Source organism: Myxocyprinus asiaticus, chromosome 17 (genome assembly GCF_019703515.2).
Source record: "Myxocyprinus asiaticus isolate MX2 ecotype Aquarium Trade chromosome 17, UBuf_Myxa_2, whole genome shotgun sequence".
In the NCBI taxonomy this organism is placed as follows: Eukaryota; Metazoa; Chordata; class Actinopteri; order Cypriniformes; family Catostomidae; genus Myxocyprinus; species Myxocyprinus asiaticus.
This window is the reverse complement of record NC_059360.1, coordinates 30,138,723-30,154,302: the sequence shown is the minus strand read 5'-3', so window position 1 is coordinate 30,154,302 and position 15,580 is coordinate 30,138,723. Positions and strand designations below refer to the sequence as shown.

Genomic DNA, 15,580 nt, shown 5'->3' with positions numbered 1-15,580 from the left:
CACTTTTCTAAACTGGCCTTCAGTAGCTCATTTACGTGACTTGAATCTGTCAACACATCAAAAAAGTCTGCAGGTAGAGCTTTGAGCCCTTTTATCTGACTTAAATTATTCCAGGTAATTAGGTGGTGTTTGACAGATTTACAGTTGTTTAACCAAATAGCTGAGCATTTAGTATTGTTTTTTTTTTCTAATCAGATGCCCATTCCTAAGAGCGCATCTTGTCAGGTTTCCTCGGAAACTAACTACCGTTACGCATCATCCCCATAGTAACCTACCCACACATGCTGTCGAGTTCCTTCCCACACAGCTTAGCATGCGTGGAGGTTATTATTCCTCTTGGGCAAATGTTTCACCAAGTACCTCTGGTCATGACTGCTTGGCGCAAGCGTAATAGAATGTATTTTACACTGATAAATGTAGCACTTTTAGTTTGCAGCACAAGTATTTGAAAAAGTAATTCTGTACCTCATTACTCATGACACATTTGTGTTTTCACCTTTCAGGGCAGCAGAGAGTTTCTGTGAGCAGTCTGTTAGTGTGTCAAGGTCTGCTGTTGGTGGGCACTAATCTTGGGGTTACAGTGGGCCTGTCTGTGCCCAGACTGCAAGGCATCCCCAAGGTCACAGGTTTGTACAGACTCCAATCAGTTTTCTCTTCCATGGTATACACATAACAATCAAACAGGGCTTTTTGAAGTTTGCAGAGTTTAACCAGTCCTCTTATATGGTAACTTTGTGTGTGTGATGGGACACTTATACACTGCAATGGAGGCCAGCAGCCGGATGCAAGAAACCCCCCTTAACTTAAGGAATTTCTTGCAACTGGGCCCAGAACCTGATTTTCACTGGACATTATAGTCAGGTATTGTTCATATGTGCCCTACTGACAGTGGTCAGAGGAGGGACAAACCACAAACTGGCGACAGGGTGTTGGGCGCCAAGGCTCATCGATGCGCGAGGGCATTAAGGCTATCCCGTCTGGTCCGAACTGTGGAACGAGTCACAGAAAATGTTAATGATGGTTACGGGAGGAATGTGTAACAACACACAGTACATGTGTGATGTACATATGACGACCCCTGTCCACCGCCGAAAGCACCTACAATGGGCATGCGAGCATCGGAACTGGACCTTGGAGCAGTGGAAGAAGTCGCCTGGTCCGAAGAGTCCCATTTTCTTTTACATCATGTGGGCTGCTGTGTACGTTTGTGCCGTTTACATAACGTAAGTTATGGCACCAGGATGCACTATGGGAAGACGACAAGACAAACACACACATGGCTGTATGCCAAGAAAAGTGCACATTTAAATGAAAAATAACGCACAACCAAATAACGATGACTACAAATGTACATTCCCTACCAAACGGCAGCACTTTGCATCACCACGCTAGTCCGTATATTCTGTCCGTATATCGATGTAATCCGTATATCCCACCACAAGTCACTTAAAATTGTTTCTTGACATTATCTTTTAGCCTCCCACATCCCTTGACAAATTTTTTGAAGAAATAAACTATGCTCTTTTGAGCTGCACATGCGTGCTTCATGGTAGCTTTGGAAATGGCTCACAAAAACCTAGCTAGCTAGCATTAACCACTCCTGCACAGAAAAAAGCTAAAAAGTTAATCAACAGCCAACATTTGCCAAGCTAGCAAGCAAAGTCTTTTAGAACGATACAACGTTAAAAATTAAATGGTAAAAGTCAATCTGTAAAACACTATAAACAAATAATCAGTATTACAGATAGCTGTTTTATCCTCTCACATTCGTTGCTCATGCTTCTCATCTTCTCTGGGTGAGAAATATGGCCGCTCTGAAGCAGCACATTCAGTTAAGCAACAGGGCAACCAATTGATTTTGACCAATCACAGCGATTCCAATCACAATGTGAAAGGTAAAGTCAGGACTGGATCACATATGTGGATTCTGTTTTGAACTACCAGAGCTAAAATGCAGGTTAATGAAGCCGAAATGATGAAATATTTTTACAGGAAAACAATAAAAAAATTATCAAGAATACGATTTTTGCCCTAATATCAAAGGTCTTGCTAGAAAAAAAAAAAATTATGATCCAACGTGAATTTTCTTGATAAAAAAATATATGATTGTGCCTGGTAGCATGTGCATGTAAAATGGTTTGAAATAGCATTTTAGCTTGGCGTAAAGCTGACAATTTACACAAGGTTTATTTCTATCTCTTGTGCTCCGAACTTACTTCAAACTTAATTCTCTGTCTGCTCATATGAATGTAACATCAAAAGAAAGTGTTTCACCGCTGTTCAAATGCACTTTGGATCGCATCATTAAATGAAACAAATGACAATAAATACAACGTAATCTCTTCAGTAATCAAAATACTTTTTGAATGTAACTGTATTCTAAATACCCATGATATAAATTGTAACTGTAGTGGAATGTAGTTACTTATATTTTGTATTTTAAATACGTAATCACTTTACATGTATTCTGTTACTCCCCAACCCTGAATATCATCAATACTGGCGGTGGCAGCCATGGTTTAAATTACTGATCCACATACAGTAAATAATAATATTTTCAGTATAATCATATTGAATATTCAGATTTAATAACGGCCAGTTTTGATTTAACTAGTTTCTTACTGCAGTCAAAATAAATGAAAAGATGTCATTTGAGAAGTATTACATTTATTTTTATTCACATATCCTTTCACATACAGTAGCCCCATGCGCTGCGGTGGTGGAGACGGTGTCCCATTCATCCCATTAAATCTTACATGGCCGTCTTTTTCATATAAGTTCATATATTTGGCCTTATATCTATCACAGAAGTTGCACACAGCTGTTTGCAATCTGAGTTTGTATGTTTTCTTCATGAAAAGTTCAAATCTACCAACAGTAGCTGCGGGGTAAGTGGGTCTTATAAGAGCAGACCATAACAATGTGTGATCGGTGAAATATCAGAAATTATTTCAGATCCTGAGTTTGTCCTGATCCACCAATCCTGATGGAAATTTAAAGAAGTCCAAATCGCATTTCAGCTCAGTTTGAGCGAAGCGCCTTTTGAACGCAGTTGTTTTCTGCGATGCCAAAAGAACCCGGATGTGCTGCTGCCTAGCGTTTGTTTGTAAATGGTAACTTCATGTTTTGCGGCAATATCACATTTCAAATAAAAAATGTAAAAAAACTAATAAAAAAAACAATCCCAGACATCGTCTGTCTTTCTTTTTTTCTTGCTCCAGGTCGAGGCATGGTCTCTTTTCATGCTCACCATGGCCCAGTGAAATTCCTCACTATGGCAACAGCAATGTGTAACATCTCCCACGCAACCATGGCAACTCTCACCTCCAACACACCCAGCCAGTGCCAGTCTGGCATCCAGGAGGTGAAAGGCACCCAACCCAAAGAGAACTGCACAGGGCTGGGGGATGGTAGCACGAGCTCCCCCTCACATGCTTCAGTTCTCCAGGACTCTCTGTCCTCCTCATGTGGGTCTCTGGCTCTGTCTCAGGACTCTTTAGAGCACGGGCCAGAGGATGGAGCGATATACGACCTGCTGAACGAGCCAGCACACTTCCAAAAGGCCAAGCAGAATCAGAGAGTGAATGTGAGCTCATTGTTAGTGCTGTCTGGAGGGCTGGGGCACCGCAGAATCAACAGAAAAACTAAACAGTCCAAGCATGAGGAGACAGTGTCTACAATAATGGTGTGGCAAATACCACTGCTCAGCCAGTGAAGGAGGGAACACCAGACAATGGTGAGGAGAATTTGCAGATAATGATTTCAGTTCACTCTTAAAGGAATAGTTCCTCAAAAATGAAAATTCTGTCATCGGTAATCACACCTGTATGACTTTTCCTTCCGCAGAGATCAAAAGTAGATATTTATAACAAATTGTATGATAAAAGTGCTTTCACTTCAAACAGAATTGGTAAGATTGTCAGTAAATAACAACTTAAATTTCTGTTTGTCCCTTACACAAAGTAATCGTATGGCTTCAGAAGACTTGGAATATAGCGCACAAGTTGCATGGATAACTTTTATGATAAGTTTATGGTGCTTTTTTGTCACTTTTGGAGCTTGACATTTGTTGGTCCCCAACATTTTGCTGTGAGTAAATTATGACAGAATTTTGTTTTTGGGGTGAACTATCCCTTTAAAATTTGGACTTAGCTGCACAGACACCAATGTCTACCACTCTTTTCTTTCTCCCATTCATCTAATGATGCTCTTGCTTTGTCTCTTCCTTCCAGGGCATTGCATGTCAGAGAGAGAAAGGGAGAGCAGTTCCTGAGGCTGACCTTGCTTTCAGTTATGGGGTGACAGGGAAAAAATTATTTATGAATGAAGGGAGAAAAAATTGTGATCTAGGAATGAGCTGAACTACCAAGTTCTAAGCACTCCGACATGCATCAGAGAAATATGTTTTACCACTTGGCACATTTCCCGTTACTGATTTCTGAGCACATAAACTCAGACTTCATTAAAAAGGTGCATTCATGAAAAAGTCAATACCACTGTAGTGCGATAATATTCAGGTCTAAATGTGGTAATTTAACATTTTTAACTGCTGCATGATTAAATTTCACAAGAAAAATAGAAAACATGCACCTATGTTATGATGCCATATTCTATTATTATAGCAAAAAATACATTTGTCACTTATTTTAAACCTGTCGCATCTGCTCCGATATTATTTATTTTAATTTGTGGTTGTTGTTGATTTCTTTAAAAGACATTTCTTGAAATGGCATCTTAAAATGTAGCTTCATCAGGTAATTATACAGTGTTTGTTAAAGAGATCATAAAACATTAACCAAATCAGCAGGTCATTTGAGGTTGCAACTTTGGGATTGGCCTCTGTGATCGGCTGTAACCTGTGACTGAATGACTTGTATGGGATTCTCTGGCGGGCCAGAAATACTTTCAGGTCTTAAAGTGAAGTTGTTGTCCACTGTTACAAGTTCTTAAAAAAAAAAAAAAAAGACTTCCTCCATAATTCTAATTTAAGGTTGATGCTCATCAATATTTAAAATTATGTTAAAGCTTTATAGTGACACGTTTTTATATGTATTTCTGACTTGTATACTAACATATACACAATTGTTTTATTTAGCATTTTTGTATATTGTGCAAGTCTAATAGATAACCATGTTTTTGTTTTGTTTTTATTTTTCACCAAACAACAAATTAATTTGTGATTCTGTGATCCTTGGCTTTAATACTGGAAACTATTTATTTCCTCTTTTTTTCTTTTGATGAGCTGTAACTGTCAGCTCATACATAAGGGAGAGGCTTAAGAAGAAAATGTATTGAATTTGAGGTTGAATAGTGGTTGATTGGCTTTCTGTGAAATTGACTTTACCAACAGCAACACTGATGTTAGAGCTTAAGGAAAATTGACAGTAATGGACATGGATGGAAGGGGGGAAAGATAGAAATATACAAAACTTGGAATAATCTAAAAAGATTATGAATATGAAAAATGCATTGATCCTAGTGAGATTTCTTTAAGAGTGGTTGGTTCCTAAATATTCCTCTTGCAAGGTGTCTGCCTAAAAGCGAAATTAAAAAGGTAATAATTATAGCTTGACTGTGATTGTTGATTATTTAATTATGGGCTGTTTAGTTATTGTAAATAGGTACTGTTTAAGTGTATTGCATGTCTTGGTATTCTCACTTAGTTGCATAGAATGTTACACTGAATGAGAATATAAATATTCATGTAAAAATCCAGATATTTGGAAGAGCAGAACTTTCAATGTTCAACACTGCCAGTAAATCAATCTCTTTGTACCACTGAAAATAATAATTTAGCAAAATCCTTAGTGAATTAATGCTTATAAACAATGTTTCTGCAGTTTTCAAGAGGACTTTTTTTGTGTATCTCAGTGTTTGTAAGAATCCTTTTGATCTGATATCTGCTGACCATAATTAGGTCTTGATCTTCAAATGTTTGAGATACAAATATAAAGTCCTCAAAGTGCCATGGAAGCATTAGGCCTACTCTACAATAGATGCAATGATTGGTGAGAATGGGTGAGGTTTAGTTGTTCAGCAGGAGGCCCTCGCTCCCTCCCTTATGGGACGACCCACTGTACAGCTCATAACTGATGCTTTTAGCCTTTGTGGGTTCAGGAATCTTTTTGAGTCCCCTCAGACTCTGAACAGTGAATGTGTTTATTTAGAGAGCTAATAGTGACTGCTCCTTTTACCATGTGCTGTCGGGTTGACAGATTCAGAGAGCAACACATCAGAGTTGAGACCATCTGAGTGGTTGATCTGGAAACTGTTTTAAGACCAGGAGCAGCTAGCCGATAATATTAGAGTGGAGAGTACTGGTCTCCCTTAAAAGAATAGTTCACCCAAAAATGAAAATTTTGTCATTATTTACTCACCCTTGTGTTATTCTAAATCCATATGAATTTTTCTTAACACAAAGGGAGAAATTTTGAAAAAAATATTCTTCTCACTGTTATCATACAGTGGCAGTGGATGGTGACCACCTCTTCAACTTTAAAAGAACGCAAAAGTGTAATTCAGAATAATTCAATCTAACAAATTATTCCATGCAACAAATGCCTTGTTCTGAAAGCATACGATAAGTTTTGGTGAGAAACAATCCAAATTCCAATCAACTATTTAGTTAAAATCAAGGACCACTGCCCTCCTGTGTGTGTTCATGAGAGTGCACGAGAGCAACAGTTTGCGCAGCATCTGCTCGCGGGAGGGGGAGTTCAAGCGAGAAACCTCTTTGTTTTGCTTCAAAAGACCACCTGTGAAATGTAGAGAACAGAACACAACTGCGCACAAACCAAAGAACCGAATTTACAAAACATGTATGCAGAGTTTGAAGTTGAAGAGGAGATGCATTTCTATGCCCAGCCTTATTTATTTGAACCGAAGTACTCAGAAATCGAACTGAGGGTAATTGAAGAGCAACGGTCAGTGATGATTTTAACAAAATAATTACATTTAATTAATTTTTTTCCACTAAACCTTATCGTATGTGTTAGATTTCTGAATTATACTTTTGCGTCCTTTTTAAGCTTGAAGAGGTGGTCACCATCCACTGCCACTGTATGACATCAGTGTGCAGATTTTTTTATTATTATTATTATTTCTCCCTTTGTCTACTGTAAAAGAAATACAGTCATGTGGGTTTAACAGAAGCGTGAGTAAATAATTAATTTTCAATTTTGAGAGAACTATCCCTTTAATGCACTCATAAAACTTCACATTTGAGAAGGCCAAGGATAGATGATGTGATGCTGCTCTTGGCAATTTTGGTTTTGCTTTTTTCCCCCTCTGCTTTGAGTAAAAGCTGAAATGACCAATTTACCTTATTTCGCTATCTCTTCCTCTTGGATCAGTTGCTTTGGTTCTCATTTGTTTCATGTTCTTTTTTTTTAACAGGCAAATGTATTCCATGTCATTACATCTGAGTATTAACACGGATGTTGATGACGGAGTCAGTTTACTGTACGTACTTCAGAAAATCACTACATTTTTATTGAATGATAAGGATTCTCTTAGCCTTAGAGATGTTTAAAAGGATAGTTCACACAAAAATGAAAATTCTTTCATTATTTACTCACCCTCGTAGCCTCCCAGATGTGTATGAATTTCTTTCTTCTGCAGAACACAAAAGATTATTAGAAAAATATCTCCGCTCTGTTGGTCCTTACAATGCAAGTGAATGGTGACCAGACCTTTGGAGCTCCAGAAATCACATAAAGGTGACATAAAAGTAACCCGTAAGACTGCAGTGGTATAATCTATATCTTCAGAAGCGATATGATAAGTGTGGGTGGAAAAAAAATATATATTTTTTTACCATAAATCTCCACCTTCACTTTCACATTCTTTCACATTTTGAAAGTAAAAGTGAAAGTGGACATTTACGGTAAAAAAAAGGACTTCAATATTGATCTGTTTCTCACCCACACCTATCATATTGCTTCTGATATGGATTTAACCACTGGAGTCTTATGGATTACTTTTATGTGGCCTTTATGGGATTTTTGGACCTTCAAAGGTCTGGTCACCATTCACTTGCATTGTAAGGACTAACACAGTGGAGATATTCTTCTAAAAAATCTTTGTTTGTGTTCTGCAGATGAAAGAAAGCCATACACATCTGGGATGGCATGAGGGTGAGTAAATGATGAGAGCATTTTCATTTTTGGCTGAACTATCTCTTTAATGAAACCCCAAAATGGCTTTAGCACAATATTTCGTAATCCTGTGACAAATGTTGTAAATGCTGCTCAGCGCGCTCGGAGATCCCCGTTGACCGTTGCACAATATCCTTGTTTGGCCGCGCGCAAGCGCGCTGAGCGTCTTGTCTGCAGGAGCGTCGCGCGCTTGCCGCGGATTTGAGCAGCAGCAGCTTTAATGTGTAGAGCGTGAACACAGACGGGGGTGTGGTTTATATCAATAACCACACAAGCTTACAATAAAATCAAAATACTGCAAACCAGTCCGACTGCAGAGAGGCGTTGTCCATGAGGTCAGAAGCAGGTCGGTTTTCTGAAATATATTCTTCAGAAGAGGTTTCTCGTGCTTTATTGCAATAATGAATATTTGTGGACGGCGATTCTCCAGTCGAGGCTTTCAGGCGCATACAGTTGATCGATGATGATGATGACGAAGAGAAGGAGAAAGAGAAGTTCTTAATGAACTGCCATTTCACTGTAAAATATGGGGTGGATTATACAGATGGTCATTTTCATGAGTGGTTAAGTGAGCTGGATTTGGAAAAACTCAAACGAACCTCATTAACGAACCTCATAGACTCCCTGCAGCGCGGTGTATTTAGATCTCTTACATAAGGGCGCTTTGTGTGAAACTGCAGGCGAACTGAAATTCGGCCGTTCAACGCGTAAGTACTGGAGCAATGTGTTGATTAATGTATAATAGAATAGCATATTCAATAATATAATTTCAAAGATAAATCATCTTTCTTTCGCCTAAAGACTACCTCTCATCTTTTTGTTTTTCCTTTTCGGAATCTATTTAACTTCTGTCCGCTTTACATTTGTTTATCAAAGCCATTAAACAGTCTTTAGTTAGTAATGACAGCACATTAACGGTTGGTACGAGAAAACCTCTCGCTCTCGTTAAGATTTAATCTGTTAAGCTGTTAGTTGGTTTGCGAGTACTGCGCATGCTCATTAGAGAGAGCTTTTAAATAGAGCTTTTCTGTTTTGTGAGGGCTATCTGCACAGCAAGTCATTCTGCCATGTACACGATGTATGTTTTCTTAGTGTCCAAAGTTGCTCTTTTTTTTTTTTTTTTTTTTTTAAAGCATCACTCTATGTTAGTGGATATAACTTCAGTTGATCACCTGTTAGACAGAGAGGTAAGTTTTATTTTTACTAAACATCATTCTAATTGTCTGGATTATAAGATCGTATATTAGAGTAATATAAAGAATAATATGACTATTAAATAATAACTCTGTATTCTTTTTCATCTCCTTTGATGGAAGGTGGACCCAGGGCTGAGAACACCGGGCAAACAGGACATCTCTCTTGACATCGAAGAGATTCTTTCTTGCTTACATGGATGAATTGTAGCCTGATGGAACCAAGAATATATAAAGACAAAAGCTCAATCTTGTGCTGGGACATTTCAAGCAATGCTGGATTTGAAAGAGCACTTACCCAATAATTAACATCTGCCAGTCATTCCTGGGCCTCAGTGTGATTAATTTAGCACTACTGTCAGCAAAGAAGGAACGTTTCTGACAAATTAAGTTTCTGAAAGCACTGAGCGGCATATGATGAACAACTCTCTGCAAGACAGAAACATGTTCACAGTACAAGCTGACGTTATATTTCATGCCGCAAACCCTGACTCTCCAGAACCATCTATCCCTATTGAAGGGAACAACAATGTCCCCAGCATGGAAATGCTGCAGGATCTCCAGGGTGCTTGGGATACGTCAGAAACGGGAGGTCTGACTGACAGCAGAAGTTTGGGACCCTATGGTGCTGTAACAGGTGCAGAATACGCACAAGATGCTGTCTCTAGTGACAGTGGATTTCAGGAGCATATTCAGCCCCTGGACTCATCTAGAGCACAAAATCTGAACATCGGTGTGAGTGAAACTTCAGGTCAAGGGAATATTAAGGAAGAAACAAATGGAACAAAGGTAGCTTGCAGTCTGGGACCCTCTCTGTTTATACCGGAGAACAAGGAGGAAATAAACAAATCATCCAATGTCCTCAGAGAAGGTGAGGTTGTTCAGAGCCAGTTTGAAATTAAAAATGTCTCCTCCGTATCAGAGGACACAAATCATTCCTATTCAGGCTCCCAGGAAACCAGGTCACTTGAGCAAAGGCTGGGCTACTTTATAAGTTCCTCTAAAGGAGCCGATCAGACTCACTACAGAACATTGCATGGACAGACTGGGTTGGAATCAAGCCAAGGGCTAAAGCACAGTGGATCTGTTGTAAGGGAGGCTCTCTCTGTGAAAAAAGAGCCGGATTTAGTCATAGAAGTGGGCGGACAGAAAATTCAAGCACACAAGTCAGTATTAGCTGAGAAAAGTGATTATTTTAAAGCCAGGCTTTCTCGAGACATACTAAAGGTAAAAGGAATGAGCTACAAGACCTTATCTGTGCTTGTAGACTATGTTTACTCTTCTCAGATGAATGTAACTAAAGACAATGTTGTGGATGTCATCACAGGGGCAAAGATTCTGCAAATGCCCTGTGCGGTACAGGCTGCTATCGACACCATATCCACACAGGTCACTCCGGAAAACTGCTATGAAATTCTAACGATTGCCAAAAAGCAACGATTAAATGAACTTAAAGAAATAGCTTATCGATTCATGAGCGACAACTTCCTCCACGTTCTGAGAGACCCGGCAGTTTACGGGCGTCTTACAGGGTCAGAGAGAGATTTGATCCTGCGCAAACGGATGGAGAGCCGCAAATGTCTGATGGTGGCAGAAGTTAACGATGTTTTTGAGCGAGTGGGAAGTCGACCACCCAGCAGAAACAGCAGCCGTCCCCAGAGCCCCCTCTCCATCACATCCTTTGAGGACAATCACATGATCTATTACTACAACAAGAGCAGTAAGGACTGGCACACCCTGACCATCATGCCCGATGACATCAACACCAAGGGCTGTGGTATCTGTACAATGTACAACTACTTGTTTGTGGCTGGTGGGATCAGAGGGATTGGAGAGAAAAGCAAAGTCTTAGACAAAGTTTTCTGCTACAATCCAATCACAGATCGCTGGAGTGAGGTCCGACCCATGAACCAAGCAAGATCGCAACTCAAACTCGTCTCCATGGACGGATACCTTTATGCCATTGGTGGTGAATGTCTGTTTACGGTTGAGAAGTACGATCCTCGCATGGACCGCTGGACTGCAGTGGCTCCTCTGCCTAAAGGAGCATTTGCAGTGGCTCATGAAGCCACCACCTGTAACGGAGAACTGTACGTCTCGGGAGGGTCTCTGTTTTATCGGCTGCTGAAATATGACCCCAAGAGAGATGAATGGCAGGAGTGTCCTTACAACAACAGTAGGAAAAAATCCACTGACATGGTGGCTCTTAAGAGCTTTATCTACCGGTTTGACGTTAACCGTGAACAGGGAATCAGCGTCTTTAAATACAACACCATTGTAAAGATGTGGCATGATTGTGCCTCCCAACAGCAGGGTTGCACACTACCGTTTCGATGCGCCGTCATCGATAACTGCATTTACTGTGTGAATAAATCTCAGACACTTCAGTTCATAGTGGAGGAGGATGGAGGTCGATTCAAAGAAGAGACTCTGAAAGCACCTGTGGAGGCTAAAGGGATCTTATTCCCATTCATTCTCAGCTTGCCTGAGAGAGGTGGAAAAATTGTGTGAGTTGGATATTTTATCCTTTGGATGACTCTTCAGAGTCAGTCCAGAGCTGGTGAAAGAGAATGCCTGATCAATATATATACATTTTAGCTTTCCCAAAATGTTCAAGGCACCTGCACATAGTGCTTGAAACTGGAATGTCTTTGCATGGTTAGAAAAAGATTTTATGTGGTGCGCCTTAATATCATAACTCCACTTTCCCTTTAGGGAGATGAAGAAATTAATGCATATAGCTCATTTGTGCAGTCTCTTTTTAGTTTTGTGCACTTTTTTTTATCTGATAGTAATTGGGGTTGGACTTTGCCGCTGAAATTAGCAAAAAAGAAAAAATATCCATTTGCAAAAAATGGCAATGAAGAGCACAAATGCACAACTGAAGCACATGATGAAATAATGTGACCCTGTGTCCTACCAACAGATTCTATGCAAACAGATTTTGATTTAAATAATAGAAATAATACATTTTTGAACCATATTTATAAGCCTACAAAAATAGGAACATTTAATTGAATTGTAGAGAAGGGGCCAATAAACAAATGGCATTAAGCAGCTAAAGCCATTACTTTAGCTGACATTAGGGAAACATTAAGAGCACAAAGCAGTTGACTTTAGTACCTGCTGCTGTTTCCAGCTACTCAAATATTACTGGATTACCAGGTGTGTATGGGAGAGAAATTATGTGAAGAGTGTACACAGCACACTCAGTAGTTTACCTCGGCGACCTTTTGGGATAAGATTTTGATAGCACTTTTATTAGGGAGAGTCCAGGAGGGTCTGATCCTTTGAAATCATCTCTGAATCATTGCCAAAATTTCTGACGTTGTGGGCACATTCTCACAAGCAATACATCATTTGAAGGCAATATGTATCAATCATCAATATGTCTTAGGATTTCTGAACAAAGCCTGCAATTAAAGACTACACATACAATACAGTAAGTGAAAAAAACATCCCTGAGAAATACCTGCTCTCATGGTAGAGACATTTTGTTGTCCATTTAGGATGGATGAAACCATAACTATCAAGAAAACATTGAAAAACTATGTATTATCACATTCATTCATATTGTGTCCATAGCATGTAATAAGGCATCATAATATTATTGCAGCTTTATAACTTGGATGTGGTGTTTTGTGCTGACCTGTGATAATTGGGAGTATTTTACAGAGATACAATTCAGTTCACATTTCCCCCAGACATTTCTGAACAGACATTTCTGGAGTATTTGAGATGAAGTCATGATAATTTGAAATGGATTTTAATATGAGCATGAACATGAATGCTTTACTGACTTTATCTCTGATGCTGTGCTTTATTCACTTTAAACAATGCTGAAAATCACATATGACACCATTCCAGTAAACATCTCTGAGGTCACAGATTAATTTGAAATTTGTAATGGTTCCCTTTCTCTACAGTATCTAAATGGGAACTTATTTTGTCCAACAAAGGTGAACTTTAAAAAAAGAAAAAAAAAAAAAACTTAAGTTGTGCCTGATTGCCTCCTATACCAAGAGGTTCCCATTTCTTTCACAAGAGATTAGGACGCTGCCAAAGTGTCTGTTATGACTGATCATATGGGTGTGTGGGTGGGGCGTTGCTTGCTGGATTTGTTTGCTGATGTGTACAAGGCTAATGTGCTATTGAAACAAATGGCTTGATGGCTTTACATTTTATGTGACTCTATGTCAGTTTAACATCTAACAAACTAATGTTGCTGTTTACAATAAAGGTTTTTGGGTTTCCCTTGGTCATTCTAGTTATTTTGCATATTTCTTCTCATTTGAGGTTTCATCCTATTCATACTTGATCGCCATCCTTTAAAAAAAAAAAAAAAATCTAAATGCATCTGAGAAAGTTCTAATTTTCATCCAAAGTGACAGATTAAGTGCCTTAATGGCATAATGCAGTTGGATATAGATCAACAGAGAGATCTGTGACCTAAATCACTAATTAACTGGGATTGAACCCACAATCCTAGTGTTACAAGACCAGATATGCAATAAGTATTGTTTATACACAGGTCTGCTCATGCCTATAAACATTGCTCTTCATTCAGAGCCCATCCTCTGAATATTTGCACTGTAGGGTGTGACACTGGCTTCAAAAGTTTTCCTGGAGCAGTTATGCCATCTACTTGGTTGAGTAAGTAATGCACTCTGAATCAGGGGATTAGTTTAATAAACGCAACCATCTAGCACATTATTTTCTGCCAAATCGGAATCAAATGTAAAATAGTCTAGAAGACATGGAAACAAAAATTGTAGTAATCATGTCAGTATTGTTGTGCCAACAAAAATAGCTTTCTACTGTGATGAAAGGGTGCAGTGTGCTCTTCCTGCACCTCTGCGGTTACCAAATGGAATAAGAAAAAGTAATGTTGCCATATATGTTTCCCAAACACTCTCCCCATCTTCTATTGTTCCGAAAAACAGGTAACTTCACCCCAAAATTCTAATGTTACCATGTCAGGCTGCTCATACAAACAGATCGAAGTTTTGATCAACTTACAAATGGTTAACTGGGAAAGGAGTATTTTAACAAAAAAAAAAAAAAAAAAAAAGCAGCTAATTACAAACCTTTCACCTTTTAATGTGATCTCATTATTTCATAACCAGTATGTAAACATTCCACCAGACTTAAAATTACATACTAACATTAAAGCTGCAAGCAGCGATGAACGGGCCCTCGCACCCTGGTGCACGTTGGGGCTGCTGTGCCAGGGGAATGTCACTCCAATTTTTTGTATTATTTCTTAGCACTTAAATGTTGTTAAGAGTGCATCACAGTGTAAAACGTAATTTCCTGTTGCCAGTAGGTGGCGCTATGACTATAACTGAATATTGGCATATAGAAGTGTTCAGGCCGGGACTTTTATAAAACGTGTAAAGTTTAGAGCAGATTGGACATTTTATGTTTGAGTTATAACAACTTCCTGTTTCATGGCGAAACATCGAACTTTGTAAGGCCGCCACGGACATGCCGTTCAAAGAAAACGCAAAAGCTTCGCAATTTAGCATCTCCAATATTCACCGAATATGATGTTGATCTGATTTAATCTCTAGGAGGAGTTCATTAAAGTACGTGGCCTGGAAATGGCAAAAACTGAGCAAAAATTGAAGAGAAAAATCACAATGTCTGACTTCCTGTTGGGTTTAGGATATGGTTCTAAGAGACTTTTTTTGTACATGTTGACATGTTACATATGCCTACCGATTTTCTTACGTGTAGGTGAAATGAGGGCTGCTTCGTTGAAATTTTGTAGGTGGCGCTGTCGTGCCATTTTACCACAATAAATTCTAAAACCAGTATCAGATGTACATTTTCCCCACTTTTGAGATGTGTGCAAAGTTTCATGAGGTTTCGAGCAAGTTTAAGCCTCAAAAATGTGACTCATTTCATATCGAACTTTGTCAGGCCGCCACATACACGCCCTTTAACGAAAACTCAAAAGCTTCACAATTTAACATCACCAAGGCCTTCAGATTAAGACTGACTAAATATAATGTTGATCTGATTAAATCTCTGGGAGGAATTTGTTAAAGTACAAGACCTGGAATTGGCTGTTGCCAGTAGGTGACGCTATGACTATAAATGAATATTGGCACGTAGATGTATTCAGGCCGGGACTATTATCAAACGTGAAGTTTGGGGCAAATTGGACATTGTATGTATGAGTTATAACAACTTCCTGTTTCAGACCGTCACGGCCACGCCGTGCAG

At 39.0% G+C, this 15,580-nt stretch overlaps 2 protein-coding genes across 6 annotated transcripts in view; both read left to right on the top strand.

The window, feature by feature from the left end:
* Positions 1-5,564, top strand: part of LOC127455525 (rho guanine nucleotide exchange factor 10-like) — a 121,339-nt gene extending 115,775 nt beyond the window's left edge. For both annotated transcript variants that reach the window (XM_051723499.1, XM_051723498.1), the window contains 3 exons: positions 504-626; positions 3,222-3,736; positions 4,233-5,564. In XM_051723499.1, coding sequence (XP_051579459.1) covers positions 504-626; positions 3,222-3,715 — 617 coding nt within the window. In that variant the 3' untranslated portion in view covers positions 3,716-3,736; positions 4,233-5,564. The remainder of the gene's footprint in view (positions 1-503; positions 627-3,221; positions 3,737-4,232) is intronic.
* Positions 5,565-8,258: 2,694 nt separating this feature from the next.
* Positions 8,259-13,616, top strand: LOC127455527 (kelch repeat and BTB domain-containing protein 11). 4 transcript variants are annotated; one of them, XM_051723503.1, is made up of 3 exons: positions 8,259-8,502; positions 9,290-9,343; positions 9,473-13,616. In XM_051723503.1, the coding sequence occupies exon 3, from the start codon at positions 9,764-9,766 to the stop codon at positions 11,858-11,860; it is 2,097 nt and encodes a 698-aa protein (XP_051579463.1). In that variant the 5' UTR covers positions 8,259-8,502; positions 9,290-9,343; positions 9,473-9,763; the 3' UTR covers positions 11,861-13,616. The 4 variants fall into 4 exon arrangements, with proteins under 4 accessions (XP_051579463.1, XP_051579462.1, XP_051579464.1 ...); XM_051723502.1 differs by having other exon boundaries at positions 8,259-8,863; XM_051723504.1 differs by lacking the exon at positions 9,290-9,343 and having other exon boundaries at positions 8,259-8,863.
* The last annotated feature ends 1,964 nt before the right edge of the window (positions 13,617-15,580 follow it).